Source organism: Anguilla anguilla, chromosome 3 (assembly GCF_013347855.1).
Source record: "Anguilla anguilla isolate fAngAng1 chromosome 3, fAngAng1.pri, whole genome shotgun sequence".
Lineage (NCBI taxonomy): Eukaryota > Metazoa > Chordata > Actinopteri > Anguilliformes > Anguillidae > Anguilla > Anguilla anguilla.
This window is the reverse complement of record NC_049203.1, coordinates 25,227,320-25,244,889: the sequence shown is the minus strand read 5'-3', so window position 1 is coordinate 25,244,889 and position 17,570 is coordinate 25,227,320. Positions and strand designations below refer to the sequence as shown.

At 42.5% G+C, this 17,570-nt stretch overlaps 1 protein-coding gene across 1 annotated transcript; it reads left to right on the top strand.

Annotated features, from left to right (window-relative positions):
* Window positions 1–830: 830 nt before the first annotated feature.
* LOC118222885 (norrin-like) lies at window positions 831–17,327 on the top strand. The gene is made up of 3 exons (XM_035408795.1): window positions 831–1,093; window positions 7,882–8,255; window positions 15,659–17,327. The coding sequence occupies exons 2-3, from the start codon at window positions 8,064–8,066 to the stop codon at window positions 15,881–15,883; spliced, it is 417 nt and encodes a 138-aa protein (XP_035264686.1). The 5' UTR covers window positions 831–1,093; window positions 7,882–8,063; the 3' UTR covers window positions 15,884–17,327.
* Window positions 17,328–17,570: the final 243 nt, after the last annotated feature.

Genomic DNA, 17,570 nt, shown 5'->3' with positions numbered 1-17,570 from the left:
CCTCCAGTTAAAGGGCAGTCCACTGGTCTCTATGGCCACTTCCCTTGGCATATTAAAAACAGGGTCAAACAGGGAGGTGGAAAAAATGACTTATCTGCCCTTGCCATCAGTTTGTATGATATGTGCCACACTCTACTCTGTCTTCTGTCAAGCATACTTCATCAAATAATACTCAATTGACTGGGTTTATGGACCATGTTGGTGACTAGGTGACACAAAATGGTGTGTGTTTATCATTTAAATCTTCATGGAATTGTTGGTTCAGAGACAGAATAAGCCAGCGGGGGTGTTGTCACTAGACATTGTGAAGTAACTGAGGAAATCCAGAAACAGCACAGAACCATTTCCTTGTCATGAGTCAGAGAAGCTGTGTGTGTGTGTGTGTGTGTGTGTTTCACCAGTGATATGGACACAATATGGATTTTGACACATGGCTGTTGTTGAGGTAACCCAGTCCCCCATGCCCTCCACCCCAAAGAGGGTCCTGATGTTGGGGTGACCTATAACAGGAAGGTCAAGGAGCCAGTTGTTCTTAAATAAACTAATTCCGCTAACAGTTTTATAACTCTGACCTCGTAAAAGAGGGCTGAGCTTTTGTTCAGATAGCATGAGCAGCTCTATGGTTGGAATCCCCATTTGCTTTGGCAGGAGCGTGTCAGTGTGTGTACAGGATCAACTGGTGTGTGTGTGCGTGTGTGCGCATCTCTCCCCTTTAGTGATATATGACTACTGACGTTCCACATCTGACACCGATCCTCAAATGCGCTCAGATCCCAATCCACTCTGTCTTTCTTCTTTTTGCTTGGGATTCCTCCATAAAAGAAGAGGGTGTGTGAATGTCAGGCAAGAGGGGAGGGTAGGAGGGAGAACACAGACAGAGGGAGGGAGTAGAAGCTCACACACACCACCAGTGCGTGTGTGTGAGTGTGTGTGCGTAGATGTGTGCAAGAGAAAGGGGGGGGGAGAGAGAGAGTGAGGGAAAGAGAAAGGCTGAGAGCTGGGGCATAAAGGCAATTGTTGTGGCGGAAACTGCTCTGGTTAATGCTGTAAGGCTCGATAGCGGGATTACTTCAGTTCTACAGCCCAGAAGAAGGTAAGCGTTAACCAAGCTTTAAAGATGACCCAAGTGAACTGTTATTATTTCTCAGAGGATCACCGGCTAGTGCTGAATCAGATTGAATAAGAGAAACTATTGTAGAGGCTTTGTGTTTGAATGGCTTGTGATGTGACACGTGATTTGCCATCACACATAATTTCACGTATTTAGGCAACTTCCATCTTCATCAGGGATAAATACAAGATTAAATCAGGGAGATGATGTCTACGTTTATTTAATTTAATTGAATGTTTGAATAAGTTTATCTGGATCATGTTTAATATCAGAATTATATTTTTTTCATGAATGTACACATATCCGTGTGCAATCTACAATGTAGTTGTCCAATGGGTTTGAGGGCAAAATATTAAACCAAACATTATAGTTAATTGATATTATGAAAAAACATCACATACAGAAATGTATTTATCTCACAAAAAGCCTTTTGGTTAACACTGAGTAATTATAATTTGACACAAACAGACAGATTTTAATCTGAGTGGGTAATATATTTTGGGTTAATGGCATGTACAGATGATGGTGGGTGTGTGGAATGCGTTCTGTGGTAGGTGAAGTTGTGAGGTGGGCGCTAGTTTGTTTCTCACCAGGAAGAATGTCTAGAGTATGCTTTGCTGTAACTGGACCCCCATGAAAAGAATTTTTTGGAATATCATTTAATCATTTGGAGAGGGGAAAGAGGAAGAGACGTAGGGAGAAGAGGGAGGGGTACGATATTCAAGGATGTGACATCTGGTTACCTGTACCCCAGTGAGCAAAAGCCAGAATCTAGACATCTAGAGGGGTGGAATTCTAGGCTGAGAGATGTTTTGACAGAAACAGACTAGGATAAACTGAATATAGCTGGCTACGTCCTAGTCGGCTAGAAAACATTCACTTTATAACCATATTCATCCAGGTTTTCACCCGAATGCCTAAACTATGTTTCACCAAATTTTCACCTCAAAAATGTTGACTGGGACATATCTGTTAATCACTCATCTATGATCTCATCTTTAAGATTGTGCTGTTGGTTATGCAGCGGAGAGAACTTGTCAACAGGAAAATGTCACTCCTTCCCTTTCTAAAACGACCAGCAGCTTTTAAACAGGTTCAGAATGATGTTTAACTTACTGGTGTCAATACGTTTATGTAAAAAGGAAGCACAAAAATAAAAAAATGTTCATCATCAGGAAAAATATTCTGAAGGGGGTTTAAAAAAACAATAACCACATTCTGAAAAGATCCACATTCAACAATTCTAGCTAAAGAAATTCAAATAATCTGGCACACTGCCTTAATCAGTGAGAGGGTGTTTTGTGCTGATGGCAGTCTCACATACCAAATCACATACCTTTCAGTGTACAGGCGTACAGGTGTACCGGCTAATTAGAAGGCATATGCCAATCATGCCAATCAGAAAAAAAAAAACTAAATATTACATTTCTATTAAAAATGTTTTTGAGTGCAGTGGGCATAACGTATTTATAACAACCTCAGAAGAATAAACATAGAAGAAAGTGGAGAAGGATTAAACAGTACAATGAGACAGAATCTACAATCGCCATGGTCCCTGTTATGGCATCTTCGGCCCCCCCAAAGAGAGACAGAAAAACGGAAGGACGGATTGCCCACCGGAGGGGGACCGAATGCCCTCCTCTATCCCTGGAGCGCAAATTGCAAAGCTAACATTAGCTTAGCCCCAGGGCTCTGTGCAGGCAGCTGCCATTGGTCCCCATTGGCTGCCCTCAAATCCCACATGTTAGTCTGAGCTTTATCAGGGGGTGTGGATATATTTAGTGGCAGGCTTAGCCACACTGTGAGGTTTGAGGGGGGGAGGGGATGGGTGGCGTCAAAGTGTAGTGGCAGTGCCCCATTCCGGCATTGGCATGCCGCTCGGAAGTCTGGGGTAGGTGGGAGGAGGGTTGGGGGAACGTGTGGCCCTTGCAGGAATCTGACCTTTGATTTATTAAAAGCTGGTGAAACAATGGGGGGTGGGGGGGGGGTGGTTTAAATGAACAGAAACAATGACATCATACCCCTCATCCCGCCCACCCCCCCTCCACACACACCCACACACACACACAGGACTGGCAGATACATCGGCGTGACAACGGTGATTACATGCCGCCAAAGTGCTGTAAAAATCCCCCTGGCCAGTGGCACTGTTGTCAAGGGATCTGGGCCTAGTTGATGGGACACAGCCTGCAACAACTGGCAAATCAGCTGCCCCCTGGCGAGACAGGCTGCCTCCTTCTAAAGCGGATTGATGTCCCTGCTATAAGAGCTTCAAACAATTGCTCAACACGTAAATATACACAAACGTGCACATACAGTCACATTTACATTTGCACATACACACACACACACACACACACACAGGGAGCAAAAGCCAGAATCTAGATGTCTAGAAGGGTGGGAAGCTAGGATGAGAGATGTTTTGACATAAACAGGCTACGTTAACCCCAATTTAGCTCAGGTTCTACTCAGATATTAATTGGCTATGCACTGGTTGGCTAGAAAACTCTCACTTTTCAACCAAATGTTTCCGAGTATTCACCTGAATGCTTCGATGGCATTTCACCAAATTTTCACTGACTTTTCACCACAAAAATGTTCACTCAGCAGACACATACACCTTCCGGCACACACGCTCATATGCATGCATACACACAAACACACACACACACACAGAAATGTATACACAGGCAAACACGTAAGTACACGCACACACAGACACATGCATGAGCACACACACACACATGCACACAGAGGTACACGTGCATGCATTCTGGGGCCAGGCAGTTTACAGCAGCTTATGTTGTCATTTTAAAGATAGCTTCCATGTCTGTGAAAAGCCTGGGGCGGTGCAGACTGTAAGAGAACAAACATATGTACTTCATAAAGGTCCCGGACATAAGGAATGACAACTCACACACTTACTTTTGATTCTGTGATAGTTTTACTTTTCCATTAAATAAGCACAGCCTTATAGAAATACACTGCAATATATTGTCAATATTTGGAAAAATACAAACATATTTCACAGCAGTGAAATATCTAAAAGTGGTAATAATTTATATATTTGCCCATATATAGTGAACTGTTGCAATATCTTGATTGTTTATATATATATATATACGGTATACATACAATCGATATGCATTCAATTTCTGAAAGAGTAGAGAGAAAGCAGTCTGTAGATGCTCCTAATATGCTACCTTCAAGACAAGGGAAAGTGTAGCTCTGGAAACCTGGAGTTTCTACATTGTATTACATATTAGTATCACAGTGTCACACCTTTGTACTGTAATTATGATTTTTATAAGAGAAACATTTTGGTTGCTCCTATAAAAACATAAAATTAAGTTTATTCATTTTGAAGATGGAAAACACTTGCCTAAACAGCTTTCAATAGTCATAGCTAACAGAGAAATATGTCAACTTGGTTCATACCTGCCCTCAGGTATTGTAATGTGTTTTGACTCAAGTCCAACATTGTTCAGCCAAAGAACTTGGATTGGTTATACTGCTTTGTCAGAACTGGGGAAGTTTGTTGTATTGTGTTGGAGGGAATAAGTCACTGGCATGCTTTACTGGTGTGAAGTCCTCTGTTAATTTGTTTGTATTGGCATTGCTTTTTCCCTTGCCGAATACTGTTTTTTTGTAAAACGGTTACTCATGTCATACTTCATAATTTACACCTCTTGTGATGCTAGGTTAGGAGATCATGTCTTGGATGCAACACCTCTGAGGGCTTTTCAGGGGACACCATGCCGTTGCTGTCCACTTTCTATGAGCTCATCTTGGCCTCTTTCACTTGGCCAGAAGTTCCTTTTGCAGTGGCCCAGCCAGTATGCCTGTGTTTTAGCTTTAGAGCCTTTTGTTGTTTATTCTCTTCATGAAGAAGACCTATTCATGCTAAAAGTGATATTGAATCACCTGAAAGAAAAATGAAAAGAATTCCTTCCCCACTCCAAAAAACCCAGCAGTCTCTGTGCCTGCTGAAGGCATGTGCTGCAGCAGGTTGGGTGTGGGGCGGAGAGCGTTGCACGCTAATCAAAGGCGCAAGGGGGGTGAGGGGGTTGTGCCGGCTGAGGGTGGGGGGGGGGGGGGGGGGGGGGTGAGGGGGGTTTAGGGCAGGGAGCCTTGTGGCTCCAACCTGTAGCTGCTCTTGAATTTCAGGAATTTCGCAATCCTAATGGCGCAGACAGCCAGGCCCCTCTCAGGTCCTCCGCCAGTCTGAGAGGATCAGGCATGCTAAAAAAAAAAGCGCCATGCCACCCGCCATCGTTCATGAGTGCTTCGTTTTCCTGGGCTTGTCTGCTGCATGTCCAGGCCCCCCTCAGGCTGAGGTGCCTATGATTGAGGGACCATGGCCAAGCTGCTCTGGAGGGCTCTGGAACATCCAACACAAACATTGTCACATTCTTTTGGTTGATTATTTGTCAGGCCTTCTAAGCTATGCAGATGGGCAAACTGTGTTTGCACACTGTTGATCTTCAATCAAACATCAAGCAACCTTGGATTTAGAAGGCCTTTATGCCAAATCTCATTTTAATGACACAAGCACAACGAATGAACGATGATGAAGAAACCAATTTCTTAAATGAAGCAAAAGAGGCAAAAAGAAACACTACTTGCTGCATGCTTGGGTTTCAGAAAGTTCCAGCCATGATTGCTTTGGTCAGTGCCAGAGTTTGACTTTGGTTACTGCTATTAAATCACTCTCTGATTCATGACATTTTAATACATTGACTCAAGTTGCGGCATTGCTTGTCTGCAGAATGCCTCCAATTCAATGTAGGTTGATCCATTCCTTGCATGTTGTTTTTGGCCATGGCTGTAATTATAAGACTGCTAATGAAGATTAATTAAGGGAAGCTGAATGGCTGAGTAGCACCCCTCCGCTGGGCTCGGGTTGCATTTGAATTCCATGACAGTGTGCGGTACTACTCAAACGATCCAACAAACAAACCTTTTGTTCAAAAACAAGCCAGCGCAAATCGTACCAGGATTAAGGAAACGAAACAAAGTTGTTGTCTCAGATGTGATACTGATAGAAGAGGCAGCTGCTTTTGTGGCCACAGCAGGCGTTATTAATCTGCAAGGGACTGTGGGATGGGTCTGGAGCCGGCGGTGGGGGTGGGGGGGCTGCTGTAGGCGACAGTGGTCTTCCTGGGCCAACAGCAATTCCACGGGCTCAGCTGACCTCGTTGGCACGCCTGGTTGTGCTGCGATGTCACTCACTGTGATTCTGTGGCACTAGCTGGACCATACTTTGGGATAATGGGACTTGAATTCAATGGTTCTTGAATAAAAAATTTTTTTACAACCCTGTGTTTTTCATGAGGGGGCTATTATACTATTCTCTCATCAGCCAAGACACATTTTAATAATTATTATCTCTATACGACAGTACTGAAACATGAAAGTTAGACAGTATATACACGACTGTATATGTCCCCAGGACATATAAAAGAGAGGCCACAGGACAGTAAATGTCCATTGGTCAATTTACAAAAGGACAACAAAGCAGCCCCTGTTTTTAATGTTTTGCACCCATTGTTACACCACACACGCACTCTAATCTGGTAAAATACTTAAGGGAATATTTATTTTCATAATAAAATGAATACTCTCCTTTCGAGCAAGAGGAATGGCCAGGTTAAATGTTTCCCTCTCATGAAAAACTATAAAGAAATAAACTGGGTGGAAAGGTTTAAATTAACCTTACATATTTGTATTTTCAGGACAAATTGCGAAATTCATGCATTTTTAAAGGAAGAAAAATGAAAGTCAAAGTTGAACAAAATGCAGTATACTTTTTAAAATAAATGATCATTTCCTCTCTTTGAACCCGGTCAGTTCCTGTTCTGGGGTCCAGTTTCACCCAGTCTCAAGACCAAAACTTCTGGCCTTTATTCCCAGTGGTATTAAAAGGTTATTAGCAACGTTGCTTCAGCGGATTCTACTGCTGCATGCAAAATATTTTCTTAACACGGATACCATTGTCAGGAGGAAAATAAAGCTGAATAAAAAATAGAAGAATTATGTAAATAAAAAAATGTGCTCCACCTGGCAGCTGATTCGTTGTCATGAGAGAACTTGTTCAGAGACCTATTCCTTTTTATGAAAAATTAATTCCTGGGGAAATGCTTTGCTCCAGGCTGTTTATTAATGTATTGGATTTCTCCTCAGTGTATTAAAAAACATAGCTTTTTTTGCTTTGAGATTGTTAGAATAACAGCATTGCCAGCATGCCTAATACATCATGGCCCACGTGTTCCTGGTTGAAGACAAGGGAGCCGTCTTCTTGAAGGACTGGCAGCAGTGTAGAGGACTGTCCCAGGTCCTATGCTGCCAATCCTCTCTCTGGAAATAAATTTCTCCTCAAAAAAATACCAGCTGCTATTATAAACCTGTTAGCTAAAGAGGACAAAATGGAATTTATATTATTATTGGTATTAAAATCCCACCTTTTCGTTGGTGCAAGTCAGGCTGTCACACTCCAGACCTTAGAGGCAGTGATTTCTGCTGGTTTTTGGTGTGTTTCAACACTTAAGAGTGTAATTTAAGTCAGCGGTTGGCTAAACAGTCCACATGCTTTAATTCCAAGGTTATTTTATCTGCTGACTGAAAGTAAACCACAAAAAGCAGCAGAAGTCGTGGCCCTCCAGGACTGGGGTTTGAGATCCCTGCTGTAGGTGGGAAGGTGTGAAGAGTTGTCTGTGTTCCCCCCCCTCCCCCCCCACCCCCGTTAACCTGACTTCATTACTCCCCTGCAGAGCCAGAGGAGAGGGATGGAGATTCCCACTGAGGGCACTCAAAACGCCTCCTGGTTTATCAGTCTCACCCACAGACCTGAGAGGAGAGCTCAGCACGACTTCATCTAAAGAAGGAGTACATCTGTGAGTTGTCTGAACCTCCTTTTGGACACTGTCAACCTCCGTTCCATCCAGGGGTCAAAATGAGGAATTGCAGCCCTCTGGGCAAACCTGGAATGGTGCTTTTACTGGTCACCTGCCCCCTGCTGGCCATGCTGCAAGGTGCAACCAGTAAAACTGAGAGTGGCCATCTTGGAGACACTGACCCGGACAGGTGCATGAGGCACCATTTTGTGGAGACCATCACCCACCCCATCTACAAGTGCAACTCTAAGGTACTGTGAGCCACCATCAACACCACTACAACAAGTTGACCTTAACTTATATATCAAACGTTAACTACATCACAGGTGTGCATAAATACTAGAATTGTATTCTAGTTCCACAAACGTTTTGTCTCTATTGATGAGAGTGACAGAAGGATATGCTTTACACACCTGTATCATGGACAATGTTGCCCTTGGAGTATGGCTGTTGTATGGGTAAAAGACAGAGCGTTTGTTTAGTTCGTATCTGTCATTACATGTTTGCATTTCTGTGGTTGCAGCACATTCCAATAGATTCCAGTACAAAACAAACATAAGATCAGGGGATGCTAAAACATTTTGTGCTGTGAACACCAACCCTACCTGCTTAGGTTCAACTCTTCTGTCAACATCCCCGCTGATATGTGGCTTGTTCTAATCCAGAGGAAATAAAGTCCATTTATCTTTTCTCCTAATGCATTCCCATTGAGATTAATTCTCACTCCACACCATGACTGGAACACATGTTCTATGGTTCCCCGAGTATCACTAACATCACAACAATTCTGCAGGACATACCTCACTTACTAGTGAATTACCTCTGAAACAATGCTATGCTCTACCTCAACCTGTCCACTAATGAAATGTTTGCAAAAGACAAGCCAAGTTCTCCAGGCAAATTCCAAGACATATAAAACACATGTTTTTCACGTGTTTACTTTTGTCCATCGATTCTAATGATCACGAGTTCTGCTTCCAGAAACAATTTGGCAGGTCCCACACAGGATGCAACCCAAAATAAGCCCTGCTCTGAAAGTCGAGATGTCTCCATGGCGATCTGGGTTCTCCCAGCTCTCCAAGGTGTGAGCCCAGCTAATTTGTCTCTTTTGTCATTCGAACAATAGCGTGCTTGAATCAGGCTCACTAAAAAAGGGAACGCTTCCAGTTTTGGAGGAGGATGGATGTGTGAACGCTAGCTGGACATAGCCCTGGATCACCAGTAGACCCGTCAGTTTGGGAGACAATTCACAGGCAGTGGCGTTTGTTTTCCAGACTCCTGCTGTCCCACTAGGCAGGAGGCTCATAGTCAAAGAGGACTACTTCTCTCCACACAATGTCATCCCAAAAGGAGTTGACAAAGGATACACCCCCATACTGACAGAACCCATCGCCATTTCACAAGTTCAGCGTCATCTACCCAGTAACATGCATAGCAATGACTGGCTGGGGACACCACGTGCAAAATGTGATGCTGGCTCCCATTGGCTCTTATCATTTAGTAAGAAGAAGCCTAAACTAATAAAGGCTGCGGTCCATTAGTTATGCTTGCACTGTTAAGTATCCACACTAGTTGGAGAAGGACACATGTAGTTTGTCTGGGCTCCTGATAGGGTAAGGTGAGTCGTTTATGCATGAGATACACATGTCCTGCCGACAAAATCCCTCCCTCCCTGTACGATTCTTAGGCCAGCTGTGTTACCCTGCTGTGCTGTCAATCACAATCAGCACTGGTATTGTTCAGATTGGATGCCAGACTGTGGGGCCCATCCACTCAATCTGTTATCACGTTTTTTTAAAGCTCTACCTCTGTGTCCTCTGTCCATGTCGGGAGAGAGTGGACAAAGCACAAGAATTGCAGCCTTACCATGTGTACCATGTGTACTTGTATACATGGCTTGCTGCTTAGATTGCATTGAAACACTGATTTTACGTGAGGTCTGTTACATGCAATATTTGTTGTAGGAACTGTTGGGGGGGCTTCCATGTGAGTTTCCATACACCACCCCGCTATGTGCTCCACCTGCACACAAGTGCTCCCACCTATAAATAGAGCCCCCCAGCTACATCTGCTGCCCAGCTGTTGTTGCCCTGCCATGTTCTCCTGCATCTCCATCTCCCCACCAACCCTGCTGCCACAAGTGAGGGAGGGTAACAGAGAGAGAGAGAGAGAGACAGAGAAGAAAAGAAAGACCCAGATAGCCAGCGACTCCGGGCCAGATCTGCACCGATTCTGGCCCGAAGTCTGCACAGCTGGGCCGGACTCGGCGCAGATCTGGCCTGGAGTCGCTGGCTATGTGGGGAGAAAGGCACAGATACTTATTAACCCCTTCGCGCAAGCCCCCTAGTGGTCGGCATGCCAGCGTGCCCAGATTACTGAACTCAGACATTCAGTGCTACTGCAACCAAAGTACGAGTTAAAAACAGAAACGCGTTGTTTTAGTTTCATAAGTAGACGATACATGACAACTATACCAAATACAGAGTTTCACAGCGTCACCATTGTCGCTCTGGTTTTTCATTTAACACGCCCCCCTCCCTGCAGTCTCGTCTACAACTACACCCCCCACCCATGACATAATCGACAATGTTGTCTTTCTTGGCAATCATAAAAATATTCTTTCACCGCTAAAAAAATTGTATTCCGTCATAGCAGCAAAATAAATCGGACAATAGCCCTAAGATTTGTCAATACAGCAGTGAAAATGCTGCTCACTGAATAACGAAATAAACGAGAAAAAGTTTTTGTTTCTGGACCCTTAGATATTTTAGACCACTGTACTGATGGAAAGCTTGTAATTCCCACTTGAAAATTATGCAACAGTGAGTTTCTTGAGACAAAACAGTTGATTTGCAGTGAAATACGTGAATGTTGTGATATACAGCAATGCATAATTTAGAAATTTTGGATAGATTTGGAGACACTGGGTACACTGCTTAGTTTTTGCTTCAAAAGTCTATAGTAGTTCTACATATCCACCCTTAAATTTTATGAACTTGTGGTCAAGACGTTTTTGATCCAGCACATGTATAGTTTAACCTGCTGTATATATGCAATTTCTCAGTATTTCATTGCAAACTAAAAAAGTGCAAATTAATTTTTGATTTTTTGTCTAGACAATTGAATTTGTGGCACTTCATTGCTTCCGAAATTATGAATATAAGTTAATCTGTGTTAGTATTGTATTGTACATTGTGCTTCATTTAAGCCATTTTTCATGTGCGCTAAGGGGTTAACCTTTATTTATACAGGGATGCATACTCTTTTGCAACAACACCCTGTGATTGCCCCCTGTGATTCAAACCCAGGACCTTCTTGCCGTGAGGTGACAGTGCTATCCAATGCACCACTGTGCTGCCCCAAAAAAGATATAGTGTTATATACCACACACCTCTAAAATGAGCTGTATAGCTATAGCTTTGTGCCTACCTCAGTAAGGCTTTCTAATGAAACAACTGAGAAGCAAATGTTTTTATTGCACTGAACTACATTGAATCCACTTGAGACTGAAAAGGTCATTTAATTGTGAATGGCATAAACTGTGCTGATATTTTTAATAGTCATAATAGTCACGTTTGATTTTTACTATTTTTAAATTGAAAATCCAAAGAAACCTGTTTTTAATTATATCACTTACCAACACTGCCTGCTGATTTTAAAACATTTTTTATAAACTTAAATTGGTAACTACACATAGCTATTTTCATTAATTGATTATTTGATTGATATGGCTTGCTATATTTATTGATTCATTTCATAAAATATGAATTCATACAGGGCATAGCGACAGTCCAAGTTCACCATTTCAACTGTTTAAAATGTGTGTGTGTGTGTGTGTGTGTGTGTGTCAGAGGTGGAAAGTTCAGAGGTCACAAAATATAAGTCCTGCCATGTGTCTCTTTCACCGATGACCTCAGCCAGCTGATTTCACAAATCAGTTCTACCTCCTGGCTGAACAATTAGGTGGAAATTAACAAACCCAGGTGACTGGGACAAAATACTGGGGAGGGCTTTTAGTTTTTGAACCTCTTGTGTTTGTGTGTGTGTGTGTCTGTGCGTGCCCATGTGTGTGAGTGTGTGTGTGTGTGTGTTATGTCTCCAAATATTTTATGATTGTCTATTATGCCTGTGAGCTTATTTGTGCTTTGGCAATGTAAGATTTCTATTGTCATGCCAATAGAGCTATTTTAATTAGAATTTGATGGAGGGGTGTGGGGTAAATGTCTGTAAATGTATTTACATAGTTTATTAGGCCTATAAATACATCTATGTTTTGGAATATAAGATTATGCTTATAATCTACAATACTTTGACATAAAAGAGGGAGAGTAGGAGATAAAGAGAATGAGGGACTGAGAGCGAGAGAGAGAGCTGAGTCACTCTGGGGACCCCACACGTCACAGATGTCACCGTCACCTTGCCTCTTCTCGCGGCGCACGCGTCTGACGTCTGGCTCTCTGGACGCGCCCGGCCCCCTAGTGCCGCTGTCCTGGCCCTCGGGGGATCAGATATGACCCCGCGCCCGCTCCCAGCAGCTGACGGACGCGGCTCATCGCTCCTTTTAACACGGCGCCCCCGGGACGCGGCGCCTGCCGCCTGCCCGTCACAACACCTTCTCATTCAGAGCCGGGGACAAGGCTTTTATCCGCATCTGTCCACCTGGGGAATACTGCACGTGTCCGTCCGCCCACACAGGAATATCTGGCCCGGTGGTCCTCTGAACTGTTCAACAAGATTCCTTTTGACGAGTCGTTTCAACACCTTACACATACTTTGTACTACACGCCTCGCATTATGGGATGATAAGCTTTTAAAATGATCAGAATTGTTTATAGCGTACGTTTTACACACTTTATACTTCTACAATGCAATTCTCCAGCTGAAAGCTTTGATAGTCAGATTATGTTACCATGCCAATTTACACTGGATATTGTTTACATTTATGTGGATATGTAGGCATTTAGCGGGGGGACATCTCCAGAGTGACTGTCATGTTTTTACACATGGCTGGAAACTTTTCTGAAGCAATTCCATTCAAGTACCATGCTCAAGGGTACAAAGGCAGTGACCCTGGGAATCAAACCTGAGTTGCAAGCCCAGCTCCCTAACCCTTTTACTACTTGGCTGACCTTCATCAGCATCCCATGAAAAAATGACAGCGACAACGGCCGACACAAGTTTCCATGACTCAGCTTTCCCCTCCATATCCTAACCTTATAGCCATTATGAGCTTAAAGGCTAAACTGATCCCACACGTAGGTCAGCACTCTTCACTTTATGAATGTGTCTGAAGCTGTAGCCCAGTGAGCTGTCTGTGCTCAAGCCCAGCCTTCCCATCCCATAGCACTGTACATGTGCAAAGTTAGAGTGTGCACCACCCTGAGCTTTCCACCGGAACCTATCTGTTTCATCCGCTGATAAGGCTCACAACGGGGCCACAGGAAGTGCCTTCTCTGCTCACTGTGGGAACTTGCTCTGCGTTGTGCGCACATATCCTCACACAAAAATATTTATCCATGACTAATTTTGGCTACGTATTAACTATGTGTTAACATTTGAATACTTGTGCTTTTATTTGTCAACCCTTGTGTTCTGTTTACTTATTAGCACTTATAAAACTGTTATCCTGGGTCAAATATACCCAGGGCATTATTGGGATTTAAAGGTAGAAATACAATTTCTTTATTACTCAATTCCAAACAGTATAAACAATATATATGATTAATGGTTGCCATTTACCTCCGCTAGATCACACTTAACAATGAAAGTGTCATTCATTTGTGATAACAATGTGATTTATATTTTTAAAATCCTCTATAATGAATGCATGGAGGGCATAAAACATGCTTATCTGTGGAAAATGTAAATGATGAAACACGGTTTTCATGCAATAGATTATATATATTATATATATACTTTTGAAATTATATATTATATTTATGTTTTACTCATTATATTATATTCAAAGAAACCATATAAACAAACAGCCATAAAGCAAAACCCTAGCTGGATAGCTAGAGGTAACGTTACTTACAGGTCCAACAGAAAGTGAGCCAACTCCGCATCACATTTCATTCCCTTGGAGAACTTCAGCTGATGTCACCAAGGAAAAGAAATTCCAAGGTTAACTCCAGTTTGTGAATGAGCCCTATCTGGGCAATTACAGCAGCGAGCTAGCTAGCAACATAGACTCTGCTGATCCCAAACCACAGGCTCTGTAGCCACACATACCCCTTCCCACACAGAATAGAGCGCCATGTCCAGAAGCATCCCAAATAGAATAACAAATACAGATAAAGGTGCCTAAATTCCATTGCTAGTGTATCATAGATATGGTTTTGCATGGTTATTTTAGAATATTTTCACAGTAAAAATCCTGCATAGTATGCCTTTAATTTAGGTATGGGTGCCATGTGTTTGAAAAGTGTAGCTGTAAAAATAATATTTTTAATGTTGCTCATTTATAAAACAATAAATAATATTTATTGTACATCTGTGCTAACAAAGTCAATGCCTTCTTAAAATATGCACAGTAATGATATATTGGATATTTCCTTGCTCTACTCTGATAGCATTTGGATTTTATTTCCCGTTTTGTAAGGGGCTGGGAGCTTATCCCACTATAATTTCTTATCTAGCAGTAATGACAGAAGGCTAAACATCAGATCAGTGTTAATTAAATATTTATTAAATTTGGAATATTTTCACAATAAACTGTTAAATATCTTTGGAAATCGCAATCCCTTTATAATTACCTCAGAACACTGGGGATCAACAATAGTGGATTGCTTTTTCATGCTAGTTGTTTACAAATAATTTACACATAAATTTAAATACTGTACTCCATAATTTACTTATTATATTCTTTGTTTATTGCGGGAAATAATTACACAATGTGCCCAGATCAGTCTTTCAAAATAATGTCCCCCCTCTTGTATTCAGGAGATGTAAAATCTACATTTTAGTGTCTCAAACAACATTTTTAACATTGGCTACAAAATAAATTAGGAATAAGACATCTGTAGAATTTAAATAAATACTCTTATAATTATTATTCAGCATTAACCAAGTTTTATACTTCAAACATGGGTCAGAATGTTCAGATATACATTTGCATAATTAATAGTGCAGCTAGTAGGGATGTAAATGAATAGGTGTACCTATTATCCTGTCGCTGGTAGGAGGTACATGCATTGCACTGCTCCTGGATATAGTCATAGCTCTTAATGTTTAATTTTACTTGCCAGTGACTAAGACTTCATCGATGGTGAGGGCCACGTTTGGCCCCAGGACCATCAACTTGATAGCTCTGCTGTATGGTACAGTGTTACAGGCTAGAAAGGATTGCAATGTTGGTTTAAATTGGTATACACTGAAAAACAGATAACCCTGCATGTGTCTGACATCCTCAGGTGGTCCTACTGTACTGTATAGTGCTGTAAATTAAGGATTGTACGTTCAGTTTTTTGATGCAGACTAAAAAGATTAATAATCCTGCATTCCTGTGGCACACCAATTCCAGTGCTTGGCAGTGCTGTGGGTTATTGAGGAATGTAAATCTACTTTGGGTATAAATTTAAGAGATTGATGATCTCTCGTTTCTCTGACACCTCCCCCCAACCCCCCACATCCCCCCCCCCCCCCCACACCCTAGATGGTCCTGCTGGCACGTTGCGAGGGCCAGTGCAGCCACACGTCCCGCTCCGACCCCCTCATCTCCTTCAGCTCGGTCCTGAAGCAGCCCTTCAAGAGCACCTGCTTCTGCTGCCGCCCCCACACCTCCAAGCTGAAGGCCGTACGGCTGCGCTGCTCCGGCGGGACCCGCATCACCGCCACCTACCGCTACATCCTGGCGTGCAGCTGCGAGGAGTGCAGCTGAGCCCTGAGGAGGGGGCGGGACTTCCTGTCCCCACAGGAAGTGCTGAATCCCAGCACGGGAGGGACCCTTTTATGACTACCAGCAGTGGGGGGCAGGACTTCCTTTCCCAACAGGTAGTACCAAATCCTGACACGTAGGGACTTTTTCATGAAAGATGTAAAGAAAATATTACAAACTGACTAAACTCTGCCAGAGAGGGCGTCTGGACTTCCTTGCCCAACAGTGCTCAATCTCAATAAAAAGGGTGCCCTTTTGCAGAAAATCTCTCTTTTTCAACAAAAAAAAAATATTTAAAAAACTGGGAAAGAACGAGGGAAGTAACAAGGAGCTGAATACTCATAAAACCTAAATCAGAAACAGGACTCTGCCAGCAGTGCTAAAACAATGCAGGTCGTCAAACATCTATGACAATAAACTGCCCCCCCTTCAAACAGGATTTCCATTATATGCCGAAATACATGGAATATACAACCACACCTGTAGTGATGTTTGACATGCTCCATTGCTTTGGTCTGTGTAATTAAAAGATGGCTACAATATTGCAGGCTGAATACCTTTTGGAAGCACATCACGCCGGAATACTTTTATGCCATTCCTCTGTGTGGGCTACACGTTGCCCAAAGCGCGGCTCTGTGCATGGGACCTGCTAGCTCTGCAGGGTCAGGACTCCCGTTGCATTGCGGGTACTGGGCCCCTAAGGGACTGCACAAAGTGGCTATCTACAGTGCAAACAATGGAAAAGGACGATGGACCGCTAACTCCAGATGGAACATATGACCAGTGTAATGTCTTGAATGTGCATTTCATTTACAGCTAATATTTTCATTGTCATTTTATTATTAATAATATTATTAGCTTTGTAATTATTGTTATTGGTATTTTTATTAATTTACCGATGGGACAGTCGCAGCAGAACTGTGATGTGAAGAGTTTTGATATGCTGGAGTGAGCTCTTTATTTCCTCTCAGGTGTGAGCCCCCATGATGAGTAGAGACCTGTTGAGGACACATCAGGGGGACTACACCTTATCCATACCGTTTATACCAAGACATCACATAGAAAATCACTTCTGAACATTTGTGTTCCAAACTGTCAAATAAAGGCTTACAAATTGTGAGCCTTTACAAAAGAAAAGCTGTCAGGAGAGTTGAATTCAATTTGACAATTTGTCCTGCCAGTATGAACAAAGAGTGGTTCGAATTGTTTAAACGAGGTCTGCACATTTTCACTGAGATAATTGCGACCAATCAGAGTTCAGTTTGGTAGCGACACATGAATTCTAAAATGCCTCATTTGCCTTCTCTACTTTGAGACTGAATGTATACGCTAATAATTTAAAACATTGGACACATTGTCCACTGATAAGCACTGCAATTCCAGAAAAGGGTTTCATTTTATTTGCAGAATCCAAAAATCCAGACTCAATGTGAATCGGTTTTTGACAATAAACATTCTCCCTTTGTTTAAAGATTGAGCCCATTGTGTCTGCAGTCTTGTTAAATGCACTTACAGTTACTTTGCTACAATGTAGTTTTGAAATGGCATGTAATTTAGTCATCAGCTCATTTGAAAGCACGGCAGAACATACACATAATGCCTGTCAGATGCGACAAAGGGAAAGCATTCTGTGTTTTCATTCATCTCCTGACATGCAGTAAAGTGGCTCAGCATGAGTCATTTTGTTACA